Source organism: Saimiri boliviensis, chromosome 5 (assembly GCF_048565385.1).
Source record: "Saimiri boliviensis isolate mSaiBol1 chromosome 5, mSaiBol1.pri, whole genome shotgun sequence".
Taxonomy (NCBI): domain Eukaryota; kingdom Metazoa; phylum Chordata; class Mammalia; order Primates; family Cebidae; genus Saimiri; species Saimiri boliviensis.
Window position 1 is genome coordinate 130,689,973 of NC_133453.1, and position 19,622 is coordinate 130,709,594.

At 43.1% G+C, this 19,622-nt stretch overlaps 1 protein-coding gene and 1 non-coding gene across 6 annotated transcripts in view; one reads left to right on the plus strand and one right to left on the minus strand.

Moving 5' to 3' along the window:
* The window catches only part of AGBL1 (AGBL carboxypeptidase 1), a 945,533-nt gene that overhangs the window by 57,395 nt on the left and 868,516 nt on the right, over positions 1–19,622 (plus strand). For all 5 annotated transcript variants that reach the window (XR_012517828.1, XM_074399984.1, XM_074399982.1 and 2 more), the window contains exons 2-5: positions 784–847; positions 2,648–2,794; positions 6,830–6,961; positions 10,445–10,538. Coding sequence is in view for 4 of the 5 variants with exons in the window: in XM_074399984.1 (XP_074256085.1) it covers positions 784–847; positions 2,648–2,794; positions 6,830–6,961; positions 10,445–10,538 (437 nt within the window). In the remaining variant the exon portion in view is untranslated. The remainder of the gene's footprint in view (positions 1–783; positions 848–2,647; positions 2,795–6,829; positions 6,962–10,444; positions 10,539–19,622) is intronic.
* On the minus strand, positions 420–526 carry LOC120368266 (U6 spliceosomal RNA). The gene has a single exon (XR_005582452.2). It is a non-coding gene; the product is annotated as a U6 spliceosomal RNA (small nuclear RNA).

Genomic DNA, 19,622 nt, shown 5'->3' on the forward strand with positions numbered 1-19,622 from the left:
CCCACCTATGAGTGAGAACATGCGGTGTTTGATTTTCTGCTCTTGTGTCAGTTTGCTGAGAATGATGGTTTACAGGTTCATCCATGTCCCTACAAAGGATGCGAACTCATCATTTTTGATGGCTGCGTAATATGCCATGGTGTATATGTACCACATTTTCCCTATCCAGTCTATCATCGTTGGGCATTTGGGTTGGTTCCAGGTCTTTGCTATTGTAAACAGTGCTGCAATGAACATTCGTGTGCACGTGTCCTTGTAGTAGAATGATTTATAATCCTTTGGATATATACCCAGTAATGGGATTGCTGGGTCAAATGGGATTTCTATTTTTAGGTCCTTGAGGAATCGCCACACTGTCTTCCACAATGGTTGAACTAATTTACATTCCCACCAACAGTGTAAAAGTGTTCCTATTTCTCAAAAATATGGAACGCTTCACGAATTTGCGTGTCATCCTTGCGCAGGGGCCATGCTAATCTTCTCTGAATTGTTCCAATTTTAGTATGTGTGCTGCCGAAGCGAGCACTGCTTATTCTTTTATTCATCCTGCTGATGTTACTACATCAGATAGGTCTGCAAAGAGGGGCTCTGAAGACTAAATAGGGAGGGAGGTGCAGCCCCTGGGTCCCTTATCAAATGAGTCCCCTTGTCTGTCCTTTCTCTGCAGTAAGTCTTTCTCCATGGCAGGAGGTAGAGTCCTGCTATTGCGCTTACATCCCTGATCATCCAACTTTTTTCTCTTGCGTTCCTTCTTAAACATGGCTGCCTGTGTTCTCATTGCAGACCTCCTCCGACAAGGAGTCCATCCTGACCATCCTCAAGGTCCTCGGAGATCTACTTTCTGTTGGTGAGTAGGCCGTACTCTCATGCTTTCATATGGTGGGCATGGAGCCTCCCAGCTGTGATCTCTCCCGGGGATCTCTGTGGCCTGGGGGTTTGCTCTTGCTTCAGTTTCCTGCAAGAGGCAGCATCACCAACCCATCTTTTTTCTCTAAGGTTAATAAGACTCAAGCAACCTGGACTGATTGTACTTGCAATCAGTCTTCTAACCCAACACTAAAGAGGAAAGTAGACTTAGTAGTAACCCTCTGTGGGTCTACCCTTCTTCTCCCTCTGCTCTCTTCTGTGTGGCCTATTTAAGAGAGCCAAGTATCAGGTAGAGACAGAAATGTCAGGCAGGAACTGAAATTGGAAGCGGGTAAGCATCACGTTTCCAGAGATAAGATGACGTCGTTGACTACATTGGAATCAACTGAGTTAACTGGAGCATGCCTCTATTAACTCAAGTTTCTAGTGAGATTTTTGAACATTCCAACATTCGCTCAATTTGCATTTTTATGTATGCTGGCCACATTACTCTAGAAAGAGATGTTAACCCTGAACAGGCAATGTCAGAAATAAATGACACTCCGGACCAGGCATCCCCAAACTTTTTACACAGGGGTCCAGTTCACTGTCCCTCAGACTGTTGGAGGGCTGCCACATACTGTGCTCCTCTCACTGACCACCCCTGAAAGAGGTGCCCCTTCCTGAAGTGCAGCGGGGGGCCGGATAAATGGCCTCAGGGGGCCGCATGTGGCCCACGGGCCATAGTTTTGGGACGCCTGTTCCAGACCCACAGATCCTGAAGGTTACGGTCTCAAGAGGAAGGGGTCCATCATATTGGGGTCTTACCATGCTTTTTGCTGCATTCTATTAGCAGGATGACTTCCGTTTAGTCTTTTGAGTGGGGTCTGTGTAAGTGAAGTCACTTGTCTCTGGGACAAGTGCTGTCTTACGTTTGTTTAGTGGTGTCTGAAACTTTTAGGATGAAACCTTGAAGTTCTCTCTCTGATAAGGTGGTGATTACTGCACCTCTTTCAGAGAATGCTACCTTTCATTAGGATAAAAAATCAGATGTTCTTCTTTGATAGTGTCCCACCCTCTTGGCCACCTTGGTTAGGTCAACTTTGCCCCGTGTATAGAGGGAATTAACCAAGGGCAAGTTGACATGAAATTGTTGCTTTTGAGTTTGTCCTTGGGCAAGGTGGAGGAGATCCCTGTTCAAAATTGTTCTTAGGTAGAAAGACCAATAGTTCATCAAAGTTCTAGACTCTTCAAAATTCCCTAGATAGGATGTTTGGATTTTTCTTTCTCAAGATACTACTCTAGTAGTTTCTGTAATTCTCTCCCATCAGTTTCTGAAAATCTGAAAATCATTATGCCATCAATACAATGATTCCAGATTAGGTCATCATCCCAATCCTTGTTACAGAAGACTCAAATGTATAGCAGAGGGATACTGATATTCTTTCTTCTAAATATACGAGTATACAAAAGCCTATATGCAAATTACAACATGTACACACAGGTATACACGCATATACCAACTATTCAACAGATTCTCAGGCAAGTGCTGTATATTAATTACATGTGTTGCAGATGAACAATACTACGTTCTTAAGTATTCCACTATTTTCCTGTTTCACAACCCTCTTTCCTTACCTGCTAATACAGCTTTCACACAGGTTGCTTCAAGAACTACACGATTTTGTGTAGTCGAAATGAACTAATTCTTTCTCTGTCTCTAGCTGCGAGGTCTGTCTTCTGCTCCAAGAAAAATGGGGTTTATTACTTGTGGCTCATCTTTCCTCTGGCTTCCCCTCAGGCACAGACCGGAGGATTCACTACATGATCAGCAAGGGTGGCAGTGAAGCTCTTCTGCAGACCCTGGTAGACACAGCGAGGACAGCTCCTCCAGACTATGACATCCTCCTGCCTCTCTTCCGGCTGCTGGCCAAAGTTGGCCTAAGAGGTACTCATACTCCAAGACCTAAAGCTAACTAATAAGGCACTTCGAGGGTTTTTTGATGAGTACAATTTGGGAAGCTCCGGTGGAGAAGCACAGGGAGGAAGTGGCAGGGAGGTTCTGGACACCTTGGTGGTGACGGCAGGACCAGACCCATCAGAGAAACAGTTTTGTTGACTTAGATGTCAGCTCATCCAAGGTATGGTGCTCGGGACAGAGCCCAGAACAAACATGGGCTACATGGGGCATGGACCGTCTGGGGGGAAGGAGGGGAGTACTCCAACGCAGTTTTTAATTGTTTAAAAAATAAATGGAACATGTCTAAATTGCATCACAAGGCTGTGGAGAAAAAGGAACACTTATACACTGTTGGTGGGAGTATAAGTTAGTTCAATCATTGTGGAAGACAGTGTGGTGATTCCTTAAAAACCTAAAGACGAAATACCATTCAACTCAGCAATCCCATTACTGGGCATATACCCCAAAGAATAGAAATCATTCTATTATAAAGACACTTGCTCCCATTCATTCATTGCAGCACTATTCACAATGACAAAGACATGGACTCAATCTAAATTCCCATCAGTAATAGACTAGATAAAGAAAGTGTGATACATATACACTGTGGAATATCATACAGCTGTAAAAAGTAGATCATGTCCTTTGCAGGGACATGAGTGGAGCTGGAGGCCATTGTCCTTAGCAAACTCAAGCAGAAACAAAACCAAATACCTCATGTTGTCACTTATGAGTGGGAGCTAAAAGATGAGAACACGTGGACACAGAGGGGAACAATACACACACTGGGGACTGTCGGGATGGAGGGTGAGAGGAGGGCGAGGATTAGGAAAAATAACTAATGGGTACTAGGCTTAATACCTGGGTGCTGAAATAACCCATACAACAAATCCCCATGACACAAGTTTACCTATGTAACAAACCTGCACATTTACCCTTGAACTTAAAAGTTAGAAAAAGAAAGTCTATTAGACAAGCGGACTGTTTTCCTAAGGCTGTCATAAAAAATGGCCACCAGCTGACTAGCTTAACATAACGGAAGACTGTTAGGAGATCAGAAGTCCGAAATCAAGTGTTGGCAGGATTTGGTTCCTTCTGCAGGCCCTGAGGGAGAATCGGTTCCCTGCCTCTCTGCTCTGAGGGTTCTGGAAATACTTGGTGTTTCTTGGACTGTAGATGTTTCACTCCAGTCTCTGCCTCCATCTTCACATGCGGTTCTCCTCTGTATCTTTTCCTCTTTGTGTAAGGCCATCAGTCATAGGGTTTAGAGCCTACTCTAATTTGTATGACCTAATCTTTAGTAATAAAATCTGCAAAGACTCTATTTCCCAAAAGAATAGCATTCTGAGCTTCCGGGTGGACGTGAATGTTTTGGGGCCACTATTCAATCCACTGCAAGTCACGCAGAAGTGGAACATTCCTAGTTGAAGGGAAGATGGGGGAAGGGCCTAGAGTTCTTTCCATTTAGGCTCCATAGTCGTTACTCTTTTACCGAGGAAGACCCTGAAACATTTCCCTAAAATTCTAGAAGTTCTTGGAGCACAGTTTAAAAGCATGGGCGCTCAGGACTCAGGCAAACATTGCAAATGAATTGTAAGTGTTAAGTTCTCATTGTGTGCTGAGTCTTACATAGGTCACAGCAGAGAAGCCCAGATCCTCTGAAAAGTGGACCTTTGATGTCCAGAGCTATCAGTGGCAGCCAAGGGCCCAGGGGTTCTGGAGTACTCTTCCTTTCAATATTTGGATCTCCACTTTGAGTCCATTTAACATGCTGCTGATAATGATGGAGAACTAGGCGTTTTGCCAGCACCTGCATGAGCACGTCCTAGAAAAAAATCAATACAATTCATTGGGCGAATATTCCACAGATATTTACTGCATGTCTCCTCGGGCCAGGTGCTTTAGGCACTAGGAACACCGTGATGACCAAGGAAATTAAGGATCTGCTCTCATGGAATTGTGTTCAAGAGGAGAAGGCCAGCAAATCCACAAATAACTTGGCGATAGCAGGCTATGATGAGTGATGTAAGAGGAAGCAAGAGTGATGCTACTCTAGACTGGTGTGGTCAGGAGAGGTAACATTTGAGCTAAAACTTCAAGAATGAGAAATGAGTAAACCAAAGAGTGTGCCATGTGAACTCCAGGAAAGGACCACAGAGACCTGATATATCCCTCGGTCATAAACGGTATAAGCTGGGGGAGTCAGACCTGGGTTTCAGTTCTGGCCCTGACACTTGCTAGCTGTGTGACCTTGGGCAAAGTAGTTAAACTTTCTGAGCATTGTGCCTTTATATAAAATACACTTATCTTTGTATAAAATAGAGTCATCTGTACAGTTGGCCCCCCAATATCTGTGGGTTCTGCACGCATGGATTCAGTTAACCTTGGTTGAAAATGCTTAAACAATTGTATCTGTACTAAACAGGTACAGACTTTTTTCTTGTCATTATTCCCTAGACAAAACAGAATAACAACTATTTACATAGTATTTACATTAGATTAAGTATTACAGTGATCTAGAGATGATGTAAGGTACGAGGATGTGTGTAGGTAATATGCATATACTACACCATTTTATATCAGGGATTTGAGCAGCCAAGAATTTTGGTATCTGTGAGAATCCTGGAACCAATCCCATGTGGATACTTTACTTAATTCTAGGGTGATATGAGGATTAAACAAGGTATTGTATGTCACATGCTTAGCATGTGGTTCAGGACCCTGGAAAACTAGGGTCATACAGGTTTTATAGGAGAAAGAGAGAGATGAGAGATACACCAGTCCAGTGATTTCCAAGTTATTCACCTTGATATTACTATTGTAGTGATTACATCACCACAGTTTCTGCCATTGAGGGGTTATAGTCCTTGACATTGACATTCGAGTTGCCATAGGCTGACCTGAACAGAACAGAAATGAGGTTGGATGCTCATGAAGGAATGGGATAGATACCTCTTTTCTGATGAAGGGAATAGGTTATGTAGGTTTAGTTGCAACCTCTTCGCTGATGTCCTTTGGTCCAGAGGTACATATCAGTATATCAGGTTTAGGATTTTATTTCTGTTTAATTCATTTCTACCTGTGATGAATCTGATAGAGATGTATTCTTGCAAAAACAAACATGATGATTAGACATTACCCATTGACTGGTATCGTAGTGGGGACAAGGAAAAGAAAAGAAGTGTTTCTTTTTTATGCTTATTTCCTAATTATTAAAATAATAAGGACTTATTTGTAACACTAGAAGTTAGGCTATTTGGAACAATAATTTAGAAATATTAGAGGGAAAAATTTTATTTTTTAAAAAAGTATATGTTGACTTTTTATTATGAAAACTATCATATAGAAAGATGGCCTCTTACATACCTAAAACTTAGTTCTAACCATTGTTAGCATTTTTCCCTATTTTCTTCACCTATTTATTTTTATCCAAAATATTTTAAGAGAAATTACAGGTAGCATTTTCCTCCTAAATCCTTTCAAGTGCGTTTCTGTGAAAAGAGACATTTCCCTACATAATCACAATTACTGTTACTACAAACCTAATAAAATAAAAGATACATGTATACTTTATATTTATTCAAATTTCTCCAAATGTTCCCAACTGTCTTCTACAGACATATTCAGAGCAATATTCAATCCAAGTTGACACATTTTAATGTTACATCAAGAATTATATTAATATTAAGAATATTAAATATTCTTAATTCTAGAATTGTCTTAAAGGAAGAACTTTATTCCCAGTTGAACTGTGGTTAATGTATGAGGACAACCTAAATATAGGGGCTTGAGAGTTATTCAACCCACAAGCTTGCATGTAAATATGTGTAGCCCAAATTAGCTCTTTTGATTCATTTGGTTCTAGTGGGGACATATTTAGCTGCATTTGTCACTAGGTCTGAAAAATGTCTTTGGCTATGATTATCCTCCTCTTTCACCATCTTCCCCTTCCTCCATTTCACACACTGTACAATCCAGAATCAATGTGGAATGCAACTAAGCTAGATTGATTTGTGTTTTTAGATAAAAAGATTGGACGGAAGGCCCTCGAACTGGAAGCACTTGATGTCACGTTGATTCTGGCCAGGAAGAACCTCTCCCATGGCCAGAACCTTCTCCACTGTCTCTGGGCTCTGCGTGTGTTTGCCTCCAGTGGTGAGTGACTCTATTGTGGCTCTCGGGGATGGCTTTCAAACCTGGGCAAGGGATACAGGAAACTGCATGAGGGTCTGGTTGGAAGGAAGGCATGGGTGGGTGATAGGCATGGTGGTCCCAGTCAGATAAATGAAAGGAGGCTGACAATCCAGATGCCGTGGAGGTGAGAAGTTACTTCTTCATCTTCTCCTTAGCCAGGCAGAGCTGTTGTCTGGTCTTAGAGATAGATTTCAATCATGTTTCTCCTTGGGAATCACACATGATAGTATTCTATACTTTTCTATTAGTACCACAAGGTAAAAAAAGATCTATGACAGGAGATGGGCAGACTTTATTTAGTCCTAGTCATATTCAAGCATTGTATCTGGGCAAAATGACTCTCACATCACTAATCTCCCTACCATATTCCTGAAATTACTTGTTGCTTGCAATGTCCCTTACCATTGAAAAAAAAAGAACCCATGATCCTTCTCAACAGGGTCCTCCAGGTAATTATTAGGAACATCATAGCCCAGTTGATACTTATTTGCTGACTCCTGATTAATTTCTCATAACAATTTTGTATTAAGAGCCACAATTTTATAGCTTAGAAAAAGAAACTTTAGAGTAAAGCAAGGCTGGGCATGGTGGCTCACGCCTGTAATCCCAGCCCTCTGGGAGGCTGAGGTGGGCAGACCACTTGAGCCCAGGAGTTGGAGACCAGCCTGGTCTCTACTAAAAATACAGAAAATTAGCTGGGTGTGGTAGCACGTGCCTGTAGTCCCAGCTACTTGGAAGGCTGAGGTTGGAAAATCACTTGAGCCCAGGAAGTCAAGGCTGTAGTGAGCAATGATCATGTCCCTGCACTCCAGCCTGGGCAACAGAGCAAGACCCTGTCTCAAAAAGAAAAAAAAAAAAAAAGTGAAGCAATTGCTTGAATTCATACAGATAAAAACTCATGAGGGCAGAATTTCTAACTCCAGAACTAATTTTAATTCTATTCTATATGGAAACTTTTTATTAATACATTAGATCCTATAGCTTCTGTCTCATATATAATGAGCATAGACTTTCATTTCTCCTTTCTGAGTTCCCTTCCTGTGAAATGAAAATGACAATTATTTAGAGGTTATATAGTCTCTAGGGGAAAGAATGTGGGCTTAGAGCCAAAAAGACCTGAGTTTGACTGTGATTCTATTTCTTATGAATCACGAAACATGAGTACTTAACCTATTGAACCTCAGTTTCATCCTTTACAAAACTATAGTAGTAATAATGATTACCATTACTCTGCTAGGGCTGTCTTCACAAAATACCAGTCTGTGTGGCTTCAGCAAAAGAAATTTATTTTCTCACTTTTTATTTTTTTGAGATGAAGTTTCACTGAGTCACCCAGGGTGGAGTGCACTGGTGTGCCCAACTGCAGCCTCCGCCTCCCGGGTACAAGTGATAAGCGATTCTCCTGCCTCACCCTCCCAAGTAGCTGGGATGACAGGCACCTGCCATCATGCCTGGCTAATTTTTTGTATTTTAGTAGAGATGGAGTTTCATCATGTTGGCCAGGCTGGTCTTGAAGTCCTGACCTCAGGTGATCCACCCACCTTGGACTCCCAAAGTGCTGGGATTACAGGTGTGAGCCACTGCGCCCGGCCACAATAACCTGATTTTCATTAGTCAATTCTCTTAATAGACATTGAGGACTCATAAAGAGAAAGGCTTCCTGGGGAATAATGGTATAGATACTTGAATTCTTGTTCACAGATGGAGCCTCTATTCACCCATCTCCCGTATATTGACCTGAAAACCAGACAGCATTAGGGAAAGGCTGAGTAAATCTGTATATACCCATATCTAATAAAGGAAAAGAGAAACTGTGGCCTTGTATAAAGGACAACTCTCATTAATGAATAGACAGAAGGTGTGCATCCACATTTGCAGCGTGCCAGCAGAACAAAATTTGAAGCATTTTCTGGTTTCCTAAATAATAATTAGGCTGAAACACTTGCCTTCCTTAAATATAATTGTTATGGAGATTTTGAACAATTTCTTCAGCTGGAGTTGTGAGAAGTCCTGGGATTTTTCCTGTGTATATAAGGAGATGGCTATTTGATTTTTCCTTTAAGCCTATGTTGATTGTACCAACTCACTGTTCCATAAGATATTTTTAAAAATTACACTGTCAATCTGTATACATCGGCTTTACTGATGAGAAGCAAGCAGAGTTCAAGAAGCCTGTGGATTAATGTCTCTTCCATGAATTGGTAGCTACTGTGGAGTGTTCCAGCAAAGCTTTCTAAACAGCTCCCATCTTCAGAAGGAGTTGGCTGGAACCCTAATGGACCTGTGAGAGCCAATGAACCCTTTGGAAGTTCTAAGATGGCTAGTGAGGATGTTTACAGAGCTGCCGGAGATCTAACCTTGGACAGGCATCCACAAAGGTGAACTCAGTGAAGATTTCTTATTGTTATCTTCTTCCAGTTCCAAGCCTAAAGTCTTTCATGTTAGAATCAGAAGTAAGAGCTGAGTGAGTAGCCACAAGAGTGGAAGATCAATGGGCAGGACTAGGATGCCAAATCTCTGAATTTTGATGCAGGCAATTGCTTCATGTACTAGCCTCAGGAGGGACATATATGTAGGGGATGTTCCAGGAACATGCACTCTGCAATAACAAAGACATCAGCCTCAGCCCCTATCTGATAGACTGCAGTGGGATAAGGAGGCTTCAGATTTGCATTTGGCTTCCTTTCCTGAGGGTTGGAGCAATTCAGTATCAGCCACCCTTGCTTTCCTCTTTTTGCTTCTCTAAGACCTCTTATTCCCACTAATTTTTCTCAGATCAAGGCTGGCCTAAAGCACAAGGCATTCACAGGTCTTGTTTTAAAAAACACAAATGTGATGGAGGAAAGACAGACGAGAGTCACACCTTGGAAGATAACCCTCTTTCCTTCTCCCTCTGAAATTTTGCCACCCTTGCTTACTGGCTCTATTTTGTGTCCTTTGGACTTCTCTTGTGTGTGTGTGTGTTTTTTTTTTTTGACATGAGCAGAGCTCGACTTAAAGTGATCTAAGTGGAGTAGGGTCCTTGGAATATTGGAGAGAGGCTGGGGCATCCTTAGAGACAAGAGTAACATCAAAAAGTCGTATTTATCTAACCAGATACCCCTTTTGAGTTTCTTTCTATCATTCAGATCTATGACAATGCTCTTATAACCACTCAACTGGGCAAAAAGGCAAAAACTTCCTAGTCTACTTACTGCTGAGCAGGAAGAACTCATTCTTCATTTGACGTTCTAGTTGAGGCATTGTCCATAGTCAAGTCATTACCCTAGTCACGGGAGACCAAAGTGTGAAACTGTAGGGAAACGTGCAACCAGGGTAGAAAAGAAAGGGAGCTCTCTTGTTTGTCAGGTTCCCTTTTAAAGACGTAAATGAACCAATCCAAGTTGTACTGAACCTTAACTCATCCACTTGTGGTTATAACTACTGTGCTTTTGTCTTTCTTAGTCTCCACGGGAGCCATGCTGGGAATTAATGGAGCCATGGAACTGCTTTTCAAGGTTATTACTCCTTACACCCGAAAGCGCACCCGAGCAATCAGGTACAGAGTGCCGTGTAATGCTTCTGCCTCTTTCGTAACACATGGAGAGATGGAGATTGTCCCATGTGTGTTTTCTTTCTTTCTTTTTTTTTTTTAATTGCGTTTTAGGTTTTGGGGTACATGTGAAGAATATGCAAGATTGTTGCATAGGTACACACGTGACAGTGTGATTTGCTGCCTTCCTCCCCTTCACCTATATCTGGCATTTCTCCCCATGCTCTCTCTCCCCATCTCCCCACCCCGCGCCGTCCCTCCCCTGTTTCCCCGCAACAGACCCCAGTATGTAGTGCTCCCCTCCCTGTGTCCATGTGTTCTCATTGTTCAACACCCACCTGTGAGTGAGAACATGCGGTGTTTGATTTTCTGCTCTTGTGTCAGTTTGCTGAGAATGATAATGTGGCACATATACACCATGGAGTATTATGCAGCCATCAAAAACGATGAGTTTGTGTCCTTTGTAGGGACATGGATGAATCTGGAAACCACGTGTATTTTCACGGTGCTTCCAGCTCAGTTTAGTGATGACTTCTCCCTTGGAAATACGGTACAATGTCTTTATCGCTTCCCAGGCCACATCCCTCCACTCCCATGGGTCATTTCCTCTAATTTTCATGATAACCCTGAATGGATGTATTATTATTCTCTTTCTCAGATGAGGAAGTTAAAATGTGGAGAGAGCCTTATCCAAGGTTACCATGCTAGGAAATAGTAGAGTTGAGATTTGAATCCAGGTCTTTCACACTGGAAACCTCATGTTATTTTTGCCTGAAGCCCTCAGGTATCTACTTTTTTCTCACAGCAAATCTACCATAAATAAATATAATCCTCAAAAGACATTCCAGAAATGACAGGGTTTCTAAAGAGTCAGCCAGTAAAACTTCTGGCGTGAGTTCTGGGCCTTATAATAGTCCATCATGATCATGTGCTGGTCTTGAGATGTATTTTTATGATTGGAAAATGAAACTCAGCCTATTCTCTCTGCCTCTGCTTGCTGGAGTGGGGTGAATCATCAAGTTAAAAAGGGAGATGGTTAGACATGAAGGCTTTAGAGATATTCGGGACCATTAAGATCCATCATTTATGGGAGTGACTCAGCGAGGACCTTGAAAGAATATTAGAAGAAATTCAGCCAATTTCCAAGATAGATGGGGTCATTTGGCAAGTAACATTTCCATGCTCAACCATGATATTTTCTGCATCCCAGCATCAATCTTAGGCTTATGTTCCACCTGATTATTTTTCTCTTGGGTCACTACAGTTATGCCATTATCATCCATTCTCACCTGCAACTCTCTACCCCAAGCATTTCCTAGAGTGAAATACACTATATCTCAGTGAAAAAAAATTCTCATCCAATAAGTTGAGAAATACTGGCTTGAATACTGGTTTCTTTACTGTAAGACCTCTCAGAGTCTTTGTAAAGTCAACACATATTGAAAATATCTGTTATTTAGTATACCCTGATCAAAAACTGATTTAGTCAGGAGCTGTCTTTTTTTTTTTTTTTTTTTTTTTTGAGATCAACTTTTTTTTTTTTTTTAGGGAAAGAAAGGGGGTCAGTGTTTTATGTATTTCATTTTGGAAACATCTTCCCTAGGGTGTGAATTTACTGCAAAGTGGAATTCAATTAAATTTTACTAAGGGCCGGGCGCGGTGGCTCAAGCCTGTAATCCTAGCACTTTGGGAGGCCGAGACGGGTGGATCACGAGGTCAAGAGATCGAGACCATCCTGGTCAACATAGTGAAACCCCGTCTCTACTAAAAATACAAAAAATTAGCTGGGCATGGTGGCACGTGCCTGTAATCCCAGCTACTCGGGAGGCTGAGGCAGGAGAATTGCCTGAACCCAGGAGGTGGAGGTTGCGGTGAGCTGAGATCGCGCCGTTGCACTCCAGCCTGGGTAACAAGAGCGAAACTCTGTCTCAAAAAAAAAAAAAAAAAAAAAATTCTACTAAGGACCCTCATCTAGTAGGTAAAAGCTTCAAAATAAAAAACTCAAGGACCAAAAAAAATTTCCTTTATTTTCGATAATTATACTTTACTCTGTCTTGAATTTACATTTATGTCAGATAACAGGAAACATAAAGCAGTGTCTTATCAGGAATCTAATGCAAATTAGTGATTCTTTGGTTCATCCAGGGTTTTCACTCTTCTGCCCTTCTTCCTCAAGTGCATCTGAGTTCTAAGAAGTCATGGTAGTGCTGGGGTGTTGATGGACAAACACAGATTGTCCTCCACCATCTCCTGTCCATTTGGACATATATGTTATTTGGATATGTCTCATTTTTATCACCGTGTACAGGCCTTTACTGCTGACATCTGCAGTGTCCACATGTTCTTTGGTCACCAATCTGTGAACTTGCTGCCCTATTCACAAGGCTTCTTCTAATGTGATATTGTCATAATTCAGCTGTTCAGAAGATCAGGAATGTCTGGCTTCTTCCTTAGGTTATGTGAAAATCTGTGTGACGTCTGCTGGGCTCATCCACATATGCATCTCACTCAGTTTTCTCTTGTTTATCATGTGAGTACCATGTTGTTTAGAGGGATCCTCTAGGAAGCCCTTTTCACATAACCATGGGTACCAAGGCACTAGGTCTCTCCTTTCTGGGAGCGTTCATTGTCTTCCTCATTCAGGCCAAGCTTCTTGGTAGCTGGGAGAAATCAACAAAGCATAGACACCTTCTCCTCAGAGACTCCCATTTGTTGCCATTTGTATTGCTTTCTTTTCCTCCTGCAAAGGGAGTTGAATTCGGGCACAAATCTGATCAAGGTTCCAGAGGCAATTGGGAAAGTAATACCAGGGATTAATAGGAGTGGGAGTGGGGTGCTTCTAATAACAAAAGGAGCCTTCCAGGGACCTCAGGCATATTTCTACATGTCTGGTTTGTTTCATAAATTTTGGGTAAGATGGCTCCCTTTCTGCTGTCAAATGCTATATTAAAACCAAACCTCTGTAGGAGAGAAGCTTTTCCAGCATCCATTACAATATTGACATGGTGTTTATTAGGTGCCCTGCACTGTGTTAAGCTCTTAGCATGCATTACCTCCTTTGAGCCTCTTATCTGCTCTGCAAGGCAGGTACTATTATTGTCCCCAATTTTACTGGAAAATAATTTGAAACTGAAAGAAGTTAAGTAACATACTGGGTTTTAAGTGAAAGAGCTAGGATTTAAACTCTGTCTGATACATGAGCCTCAGCTCTTAAGCCACCACTGGCGTATCTCACACAGTCTATTTCCAGCATTTTATTTCTAAAGCCATCCTAAGTAAGACAATCATATGCAGTTAAAGTTTGCTTAAATCTAAATGGCTAATACCCATGGAACAATTTGCTTAATGATAGAGGAGTCTTTCTCCTCCATCAAATGGCCGTTTCCTCTCAAAGGCTAAATATCTATTCCTTTTGCTTTTGAATTCTTTCCCAAAGCTACCTTGTTTTCGATCTCATCCTCACTCATCAACAGCAGGATAAGAACAAAGGTAATGAAATTGGAAGACCTGCTCTGTCAGCCACCTTCTAGCAGATTCCTTGGCGAGTCATTTAACTTTTCTTAACTAAACTTTGACATTTCTTAAAGCATGAATGTCAAGTCTTACCTCCTAGGTTTATTGTGGGCAATAAAAAATAATGTGTAAAAACGTTGTGTGCTTTGACATGCTGTGACGTTGTTAATCATTATTAATGCAAATACTCTGGGGTGCCTGGTTGTCTGCTGCGAATCAGGGGGCAGAGGCTGGGGAAGAGTCTGGAGATGAGAACTTCCTGCCAGTTTTCATCTTTCACTAACTCCATCCTGAAAATAGTAACTAAGACATACCCAAACGAATTCTACCCAAGTCATTTGGATGACAGAACCTGTGGGCTTGAGGGGGTCTTGCAGGGAGGGGACAAAGTGACATGTCAGGGGACATGGAGAGCTCTGCTAAGTATCACCCTCCAAACGCCAGCATGCTATGGGAGAGTTATTCCGGGATGCCTTTGTAGGAGCAGATGCCCAGTGTTGTGTCACTACGGCTCCTCCCTCCTGTGGAGATTAAACCTGCCCTACTTCTCTAGCATGAACCTAAAATTAGATGTGCAGCTGTCCTCCAGTGAAGCCCTGTCTCCAGATAGTACTCAGGGCGAGATTTACGACAGAGGCTCCAACCACATACCTGCTAGAGAGAAGAGACACGAAGAGCAATGTCACAACCCTCTGTGGCCTTGTGCTAGTCCTCGCCCCAGGGCAGGCAGCTATTTCAGGCCTCATCCACTTCCCAGATATCCGCCATGCCGCACACACTTGGGTCGGCTTGTGCCTGCTTCCTTCCTTCGGCTCCTCAAGTCCCACGCTAGTTGGAGCAGTTATGGTCAGACTCAGACTGCTACGATAGCCCTCAAGTTGGTCTCCCTTCATTTCAAAGCCATCAGGAATGTGCCTCAGGCTCTCTTTCCAGACTGGTTTCTCATTCCTGCTCTCATCTCTCTTTCCAGCCCGCTATCCCCAAGTGTGGTATTCCCTCTTCTTCCCCAGGCCTCCCCCTTGCTCTGGAATGCCGACACTGCCTTGTGCAGTGGTAGAAGGTACTACCCAGTCTCCAGACTTCACTGGATGCCACCTGCTCCATCCCGCCAGGGAAAAGGAATCTGCTTTCCTCAGAAGTTTGTTTAGACCTTCTTTCAACTTATATTCTATTGAACTCTGTACTGTGTTGAACTACGTGCGTTTTCTCCTCTCTAAATTCTATACTTCCTAATGTAGGAATCAAATTATATGTATTTGTTATTTTCCATCCCTCCTAGCCCAGTGCCTAGATGATAATAGGCTCTTAATTAAAAGAATCCGAGCATGGTGGCTCACATCTGTAATTCCATTGCTTTGGGAGGCTGAGGCAGGCTGATCGCTTGAGGCCAGGAGTTTGAGACCAGCCAGGGCAATGTAGCGAAACCCTATCTCTACAAGAAATTAGTTGGGTGTGGTGGTGTACGCCTGTAGTCCTAGTTACTCAGGAGGCTGAGATGGGAGAATTGCTTGGGCCGAGGAGTTTGAGGCTACAGTGAGCCATGAATACACCACTGCACAAATTTGTCTAGGGAACAAATTGAGATCCTGTCTCAAAAATAAATAAATAAGGGCCGGGCATAGTGGCTCATGCCTATAATCCCAGCATTTTGGGAGGCTGAGGTGGGCAGATCACCTAAGGTCAGGAGTTTGAGACCAGCCTGGCCAATGTGATGAAAACCCCTCTCTACTAAAAATACAAAAATTAGCTGGGCATGGTGGTGGGCGCCTGTAATCCCTGCTACTTCAGAGGCTGAGGTAGGAGAATCACTTGAACCCAGGAGGCAGAGGTTGCAGTGAGCCAAGCACTGTACTCCAGCCTGTGATACAGAGTGAGAATCTGTCTCAAAAATAAATAAATAAATATATATATACATTCAAAAGAAATGCTTCAATAAAAAAATTATTGGTGAATTCCCTACGTAGTCATGAATAAAAGCCAGAATGTACTCAGTAGGTGCTATGCTGGGCACTTCATATTTGTTATGTTTTTCTCCCTTGATCCCAGGCTGGCTGCACACCTAGGGTTCTGCCACATCTAAATATGTCTGAAACATCGGCGGACTCACCTCCCAGGAGCTCTATTGCATGAAGGAATGAGGTGCCTTCTGGGAGGAAACTTATTCTGGAGACTGCGAAGCAGCAGCCACCGGCTTGAAAGGGAGCAAAGTTTCTATCACTGGAGGCAAGATGCAAATTCAGAGTCTTTTCTATTATTTCGAGTTGTCTGGGGGAACTGACAGAGATTGGAGGAGGGAAAGATCTGAATTTGAGTGGCGTGTGGGGACAGCATTCACATTAAAACTTCGCCTTCTATTTGAAATAGGCTTCCAGTGTTTGGTCTGTTAATGGACTCAGCTGGGGCTTAAATATTTCTGGGGGAGCTTTTTATAGAGGTAGGGAGGAGGAAATGACCCTGGGCAGAGTGTGCCACCTCTTGCTCATCTGTTCCACTGTGGACAAGCTTGTTTATCTGCACTAAAGCTGTCTTTGAGCTGTCCAAACTCACTAAGTAGGGAAATTTATTGAGGCAAAGACAGATTACTTGTCTGCGACTGACTCATCTTGTGACCTTAGGAAAGCTTGTGATTGCTCCATGTCTCAACACTTTCCGCTGGGAGCTGTCCCTTTGTGCCCTCATTCCCAGGAGGGGACCGAGGAGTTTGGTAATAATAAGGACCATTGCCACTGGCCACGCACTTGACCTTTTCCAAAGCACAGCCACGTCCCCTCTGATCCTATTGGATTCTCGCACTGTCATATTGAGCCTAACCTTTGAAGCTGGGTTATCACATGTTATCATCAGTATGTCTCCTGGGATTTTAAACTCTGCTGCCTTGCCTTGCTTCATAAATATCATAGCCAATTGGAAAAGGGTTGGATCTTCCTAGCAGAGGCCGGTTCTTGAAACCCATTGTATTTTCTGACCATTGCTCCACACTTTGAGAAACAGGACCCGGGCTTACCCGCAGGCTGAGATGGCTCCCTCATCCCTCACCTTCATTTTCTCTGGAGCTGCCTCAGGACGCAGGAAGTGGAAGACTACACTGGTCTCACCCTCGCAGAGGATAACATCTTTAGTATCCCTACCCTCTTAATGCCCTCTCAGGTTTTCAGCAGGAAGATCATGCCATGATTTATCTCTTCACCCTCAGGGTCAGTCTCATGCTATTAGATTGTGGAGGTCGCAGTCCCTGGGCTTGAACACTTTGGCAGTGGGAGGAGATGGATACGTTTGGTCTTCAAGAAAGCTTCATAAGCAAATTCTTCACCTTAGTCTCCTATTGGTTGTCCTAGTAACTCCTCATGCTTGGAATTGTGTTAGGTGATATTCTCCCTTCAAAGGACCAATCTTCCAGGGCCTCTCTGGCCTTAGAATTCTGCCCGAGTGCAGGATTACTGGATGATTGCTTTATTGGCAGCCCTTTCTGGTGATTTCATCTTCAATTTATGAGCTAGAAAAAATGTACTGCTTCTCCTCTCCCTGCCCCCAAATCACTCACTGCCTTTGCCCAAAGCCAGGTCTTCTGGGCTTTCTCCAACCATCACACCATTCCACTTTATCTGATCATAGTGGCTGATGGATGAGTGAGACTCAGCCAGTGCTAATGGATTCCATGAGATCATGAGTGATTGGGTGACTCAGCGACTTCTCACTTAGACAATGGGAATCCAAGCTACAAGAAACAGAGATGTTTTTCTGCTTCTTAAAATAGTTACTGATTCCCCTGGGTTTTACTTTTCCCAGCCCCCACTAAGGGCTTTGTGACTCTCCATTCAGCATTAAACTCTGTGGTCTCCAGGACAGCACCTCACAGTGGGGCGTCACTCTGTGTCTTGGCATTTTCTGGTAGTCCCTTGTCTCCAGAGCAAAAACAGGAGAAAAAAAATCCACCCCCAGCCTCACAAGTGCTGATATGGGGGGCATGCACCATGAGCTCAACTTACTGAGTGATTATTGCATCTACAACCTGACTCCAAGCCTGTAGCTGATGGAGAATGAATAGTTTCCTGCATGAATTAAGCCTTGGCAACTAGAGTTGCAGGGTTAAGGCCCTTTCATCTTCTTAAGCAGCCACTGAGCATTTCCTGATTAGGGCAAGCCATAGACATCCAAGTCATGGAATCTAAAGTTCGAAGGTCTTAAGGGATTTTCATATCATCTCTTTCATCTGAAAATGAGGTCACTGAAACCCAGAGAAGCTGAACCAAGCCTTCTATCCTAACTTCAAGACCCCATTTATTACTCCAAGACACACTTTTCTGCATATTACAAAACAAACATGCCTTGAATTAGGACTTTCATTTGACGACGTTCTATGCGCCAGTCTCAATGTTAAGCGCTGGGGACTTGTTGCTTGGGGACCTCAACTGGCTGACAGTCTATGCCAACAAGAATGACGTAGTGTGGGAGGAAGGCCTTGCATCCTGACCCAGTCTTGGGCTTGTGAAATGGCCAGCTCCCCATCCTGTGGAAATATCTTTATGATACATTTCTCAGAAATGCCCACAGAGCTGAGCAGACGGGACCTCTGCTCTGGGCTCTGGTCCTCAGGCGACCCTACGTTTTGGAGAGACTTTCTTGAAATGTCTAAAGTATTCTTTTGGTGCTTGAGAAGGGCTTGGTCTGGCGGTGCCATCCAGGGGAGTCTTAGTCCCTGTTTCTCCCCTTTGGGGTGTTATCTAATCCCGTGTCACCTGGGTGGTGAACCAGATTCCTTCAGGACGAGGAGCTCAGGAACTCGTCGTGCATATGGGTTGTCCTGAGTCAGGTGTGTTGGACCAGTGAGCAGATCTTTCCCATTGCTTGTTCTGTATTTATTCCTGAAGATGACATGCTGGGCAGTCAGAAGGGTGCTTGGTATGTTGATATTGGATGGATCAAGTCATTTACACAGACTGGCCTCCAAAAACAAAACAAAACAAAACAAAACAAATCTCTCTTGGTCCTTAATATCCTCGGGACGTCTTACATGTAGCACTTTTCCCTGATGAGGGTTCTCTACAGAAATTGCATTTCTACTTTTATCTGCTGAAGCTTGTACGGCTCGCACCTCTCCATAGATTTCCCTCAGTTTTCCCTGTGGAGACTAGAGGCAGGCTCTTAGGAACTTCAACTTGCCATAGAAATTAAGCTTCTAGCCCAGCCTGACTCATTGAGGAACTTATGCAAAGAAATTTGTATTTTCCTGTAAATAACACCTTCCTCACAATACTGTAACCACTTACAAATACGTAGGAAAGGGAGTTTGAGGAATTGCGGGGAGGTACAGAAAGACCCTTATCAGGAGGGACTCTTGTGGTCTTCACCTTTTACTTTGAGGGAACTGATAATTCTAATAGAATTCTAAATTTTTTGAGGAGCAGATTCCACAGTCAAGTACCACAAATTATAAAGCAGATGGGGGAAGAAATCTCACTCTGGTTTTCCCATGGGGCCGTGAGTGGGTGCAGTGTCTGGAGATGTGCTTGTTTAGTAGAGATGAGCCAACTCAGTTGGCTGGGAAGGAAAGGGTCAAAAGGAGGCCATTGCACAGAT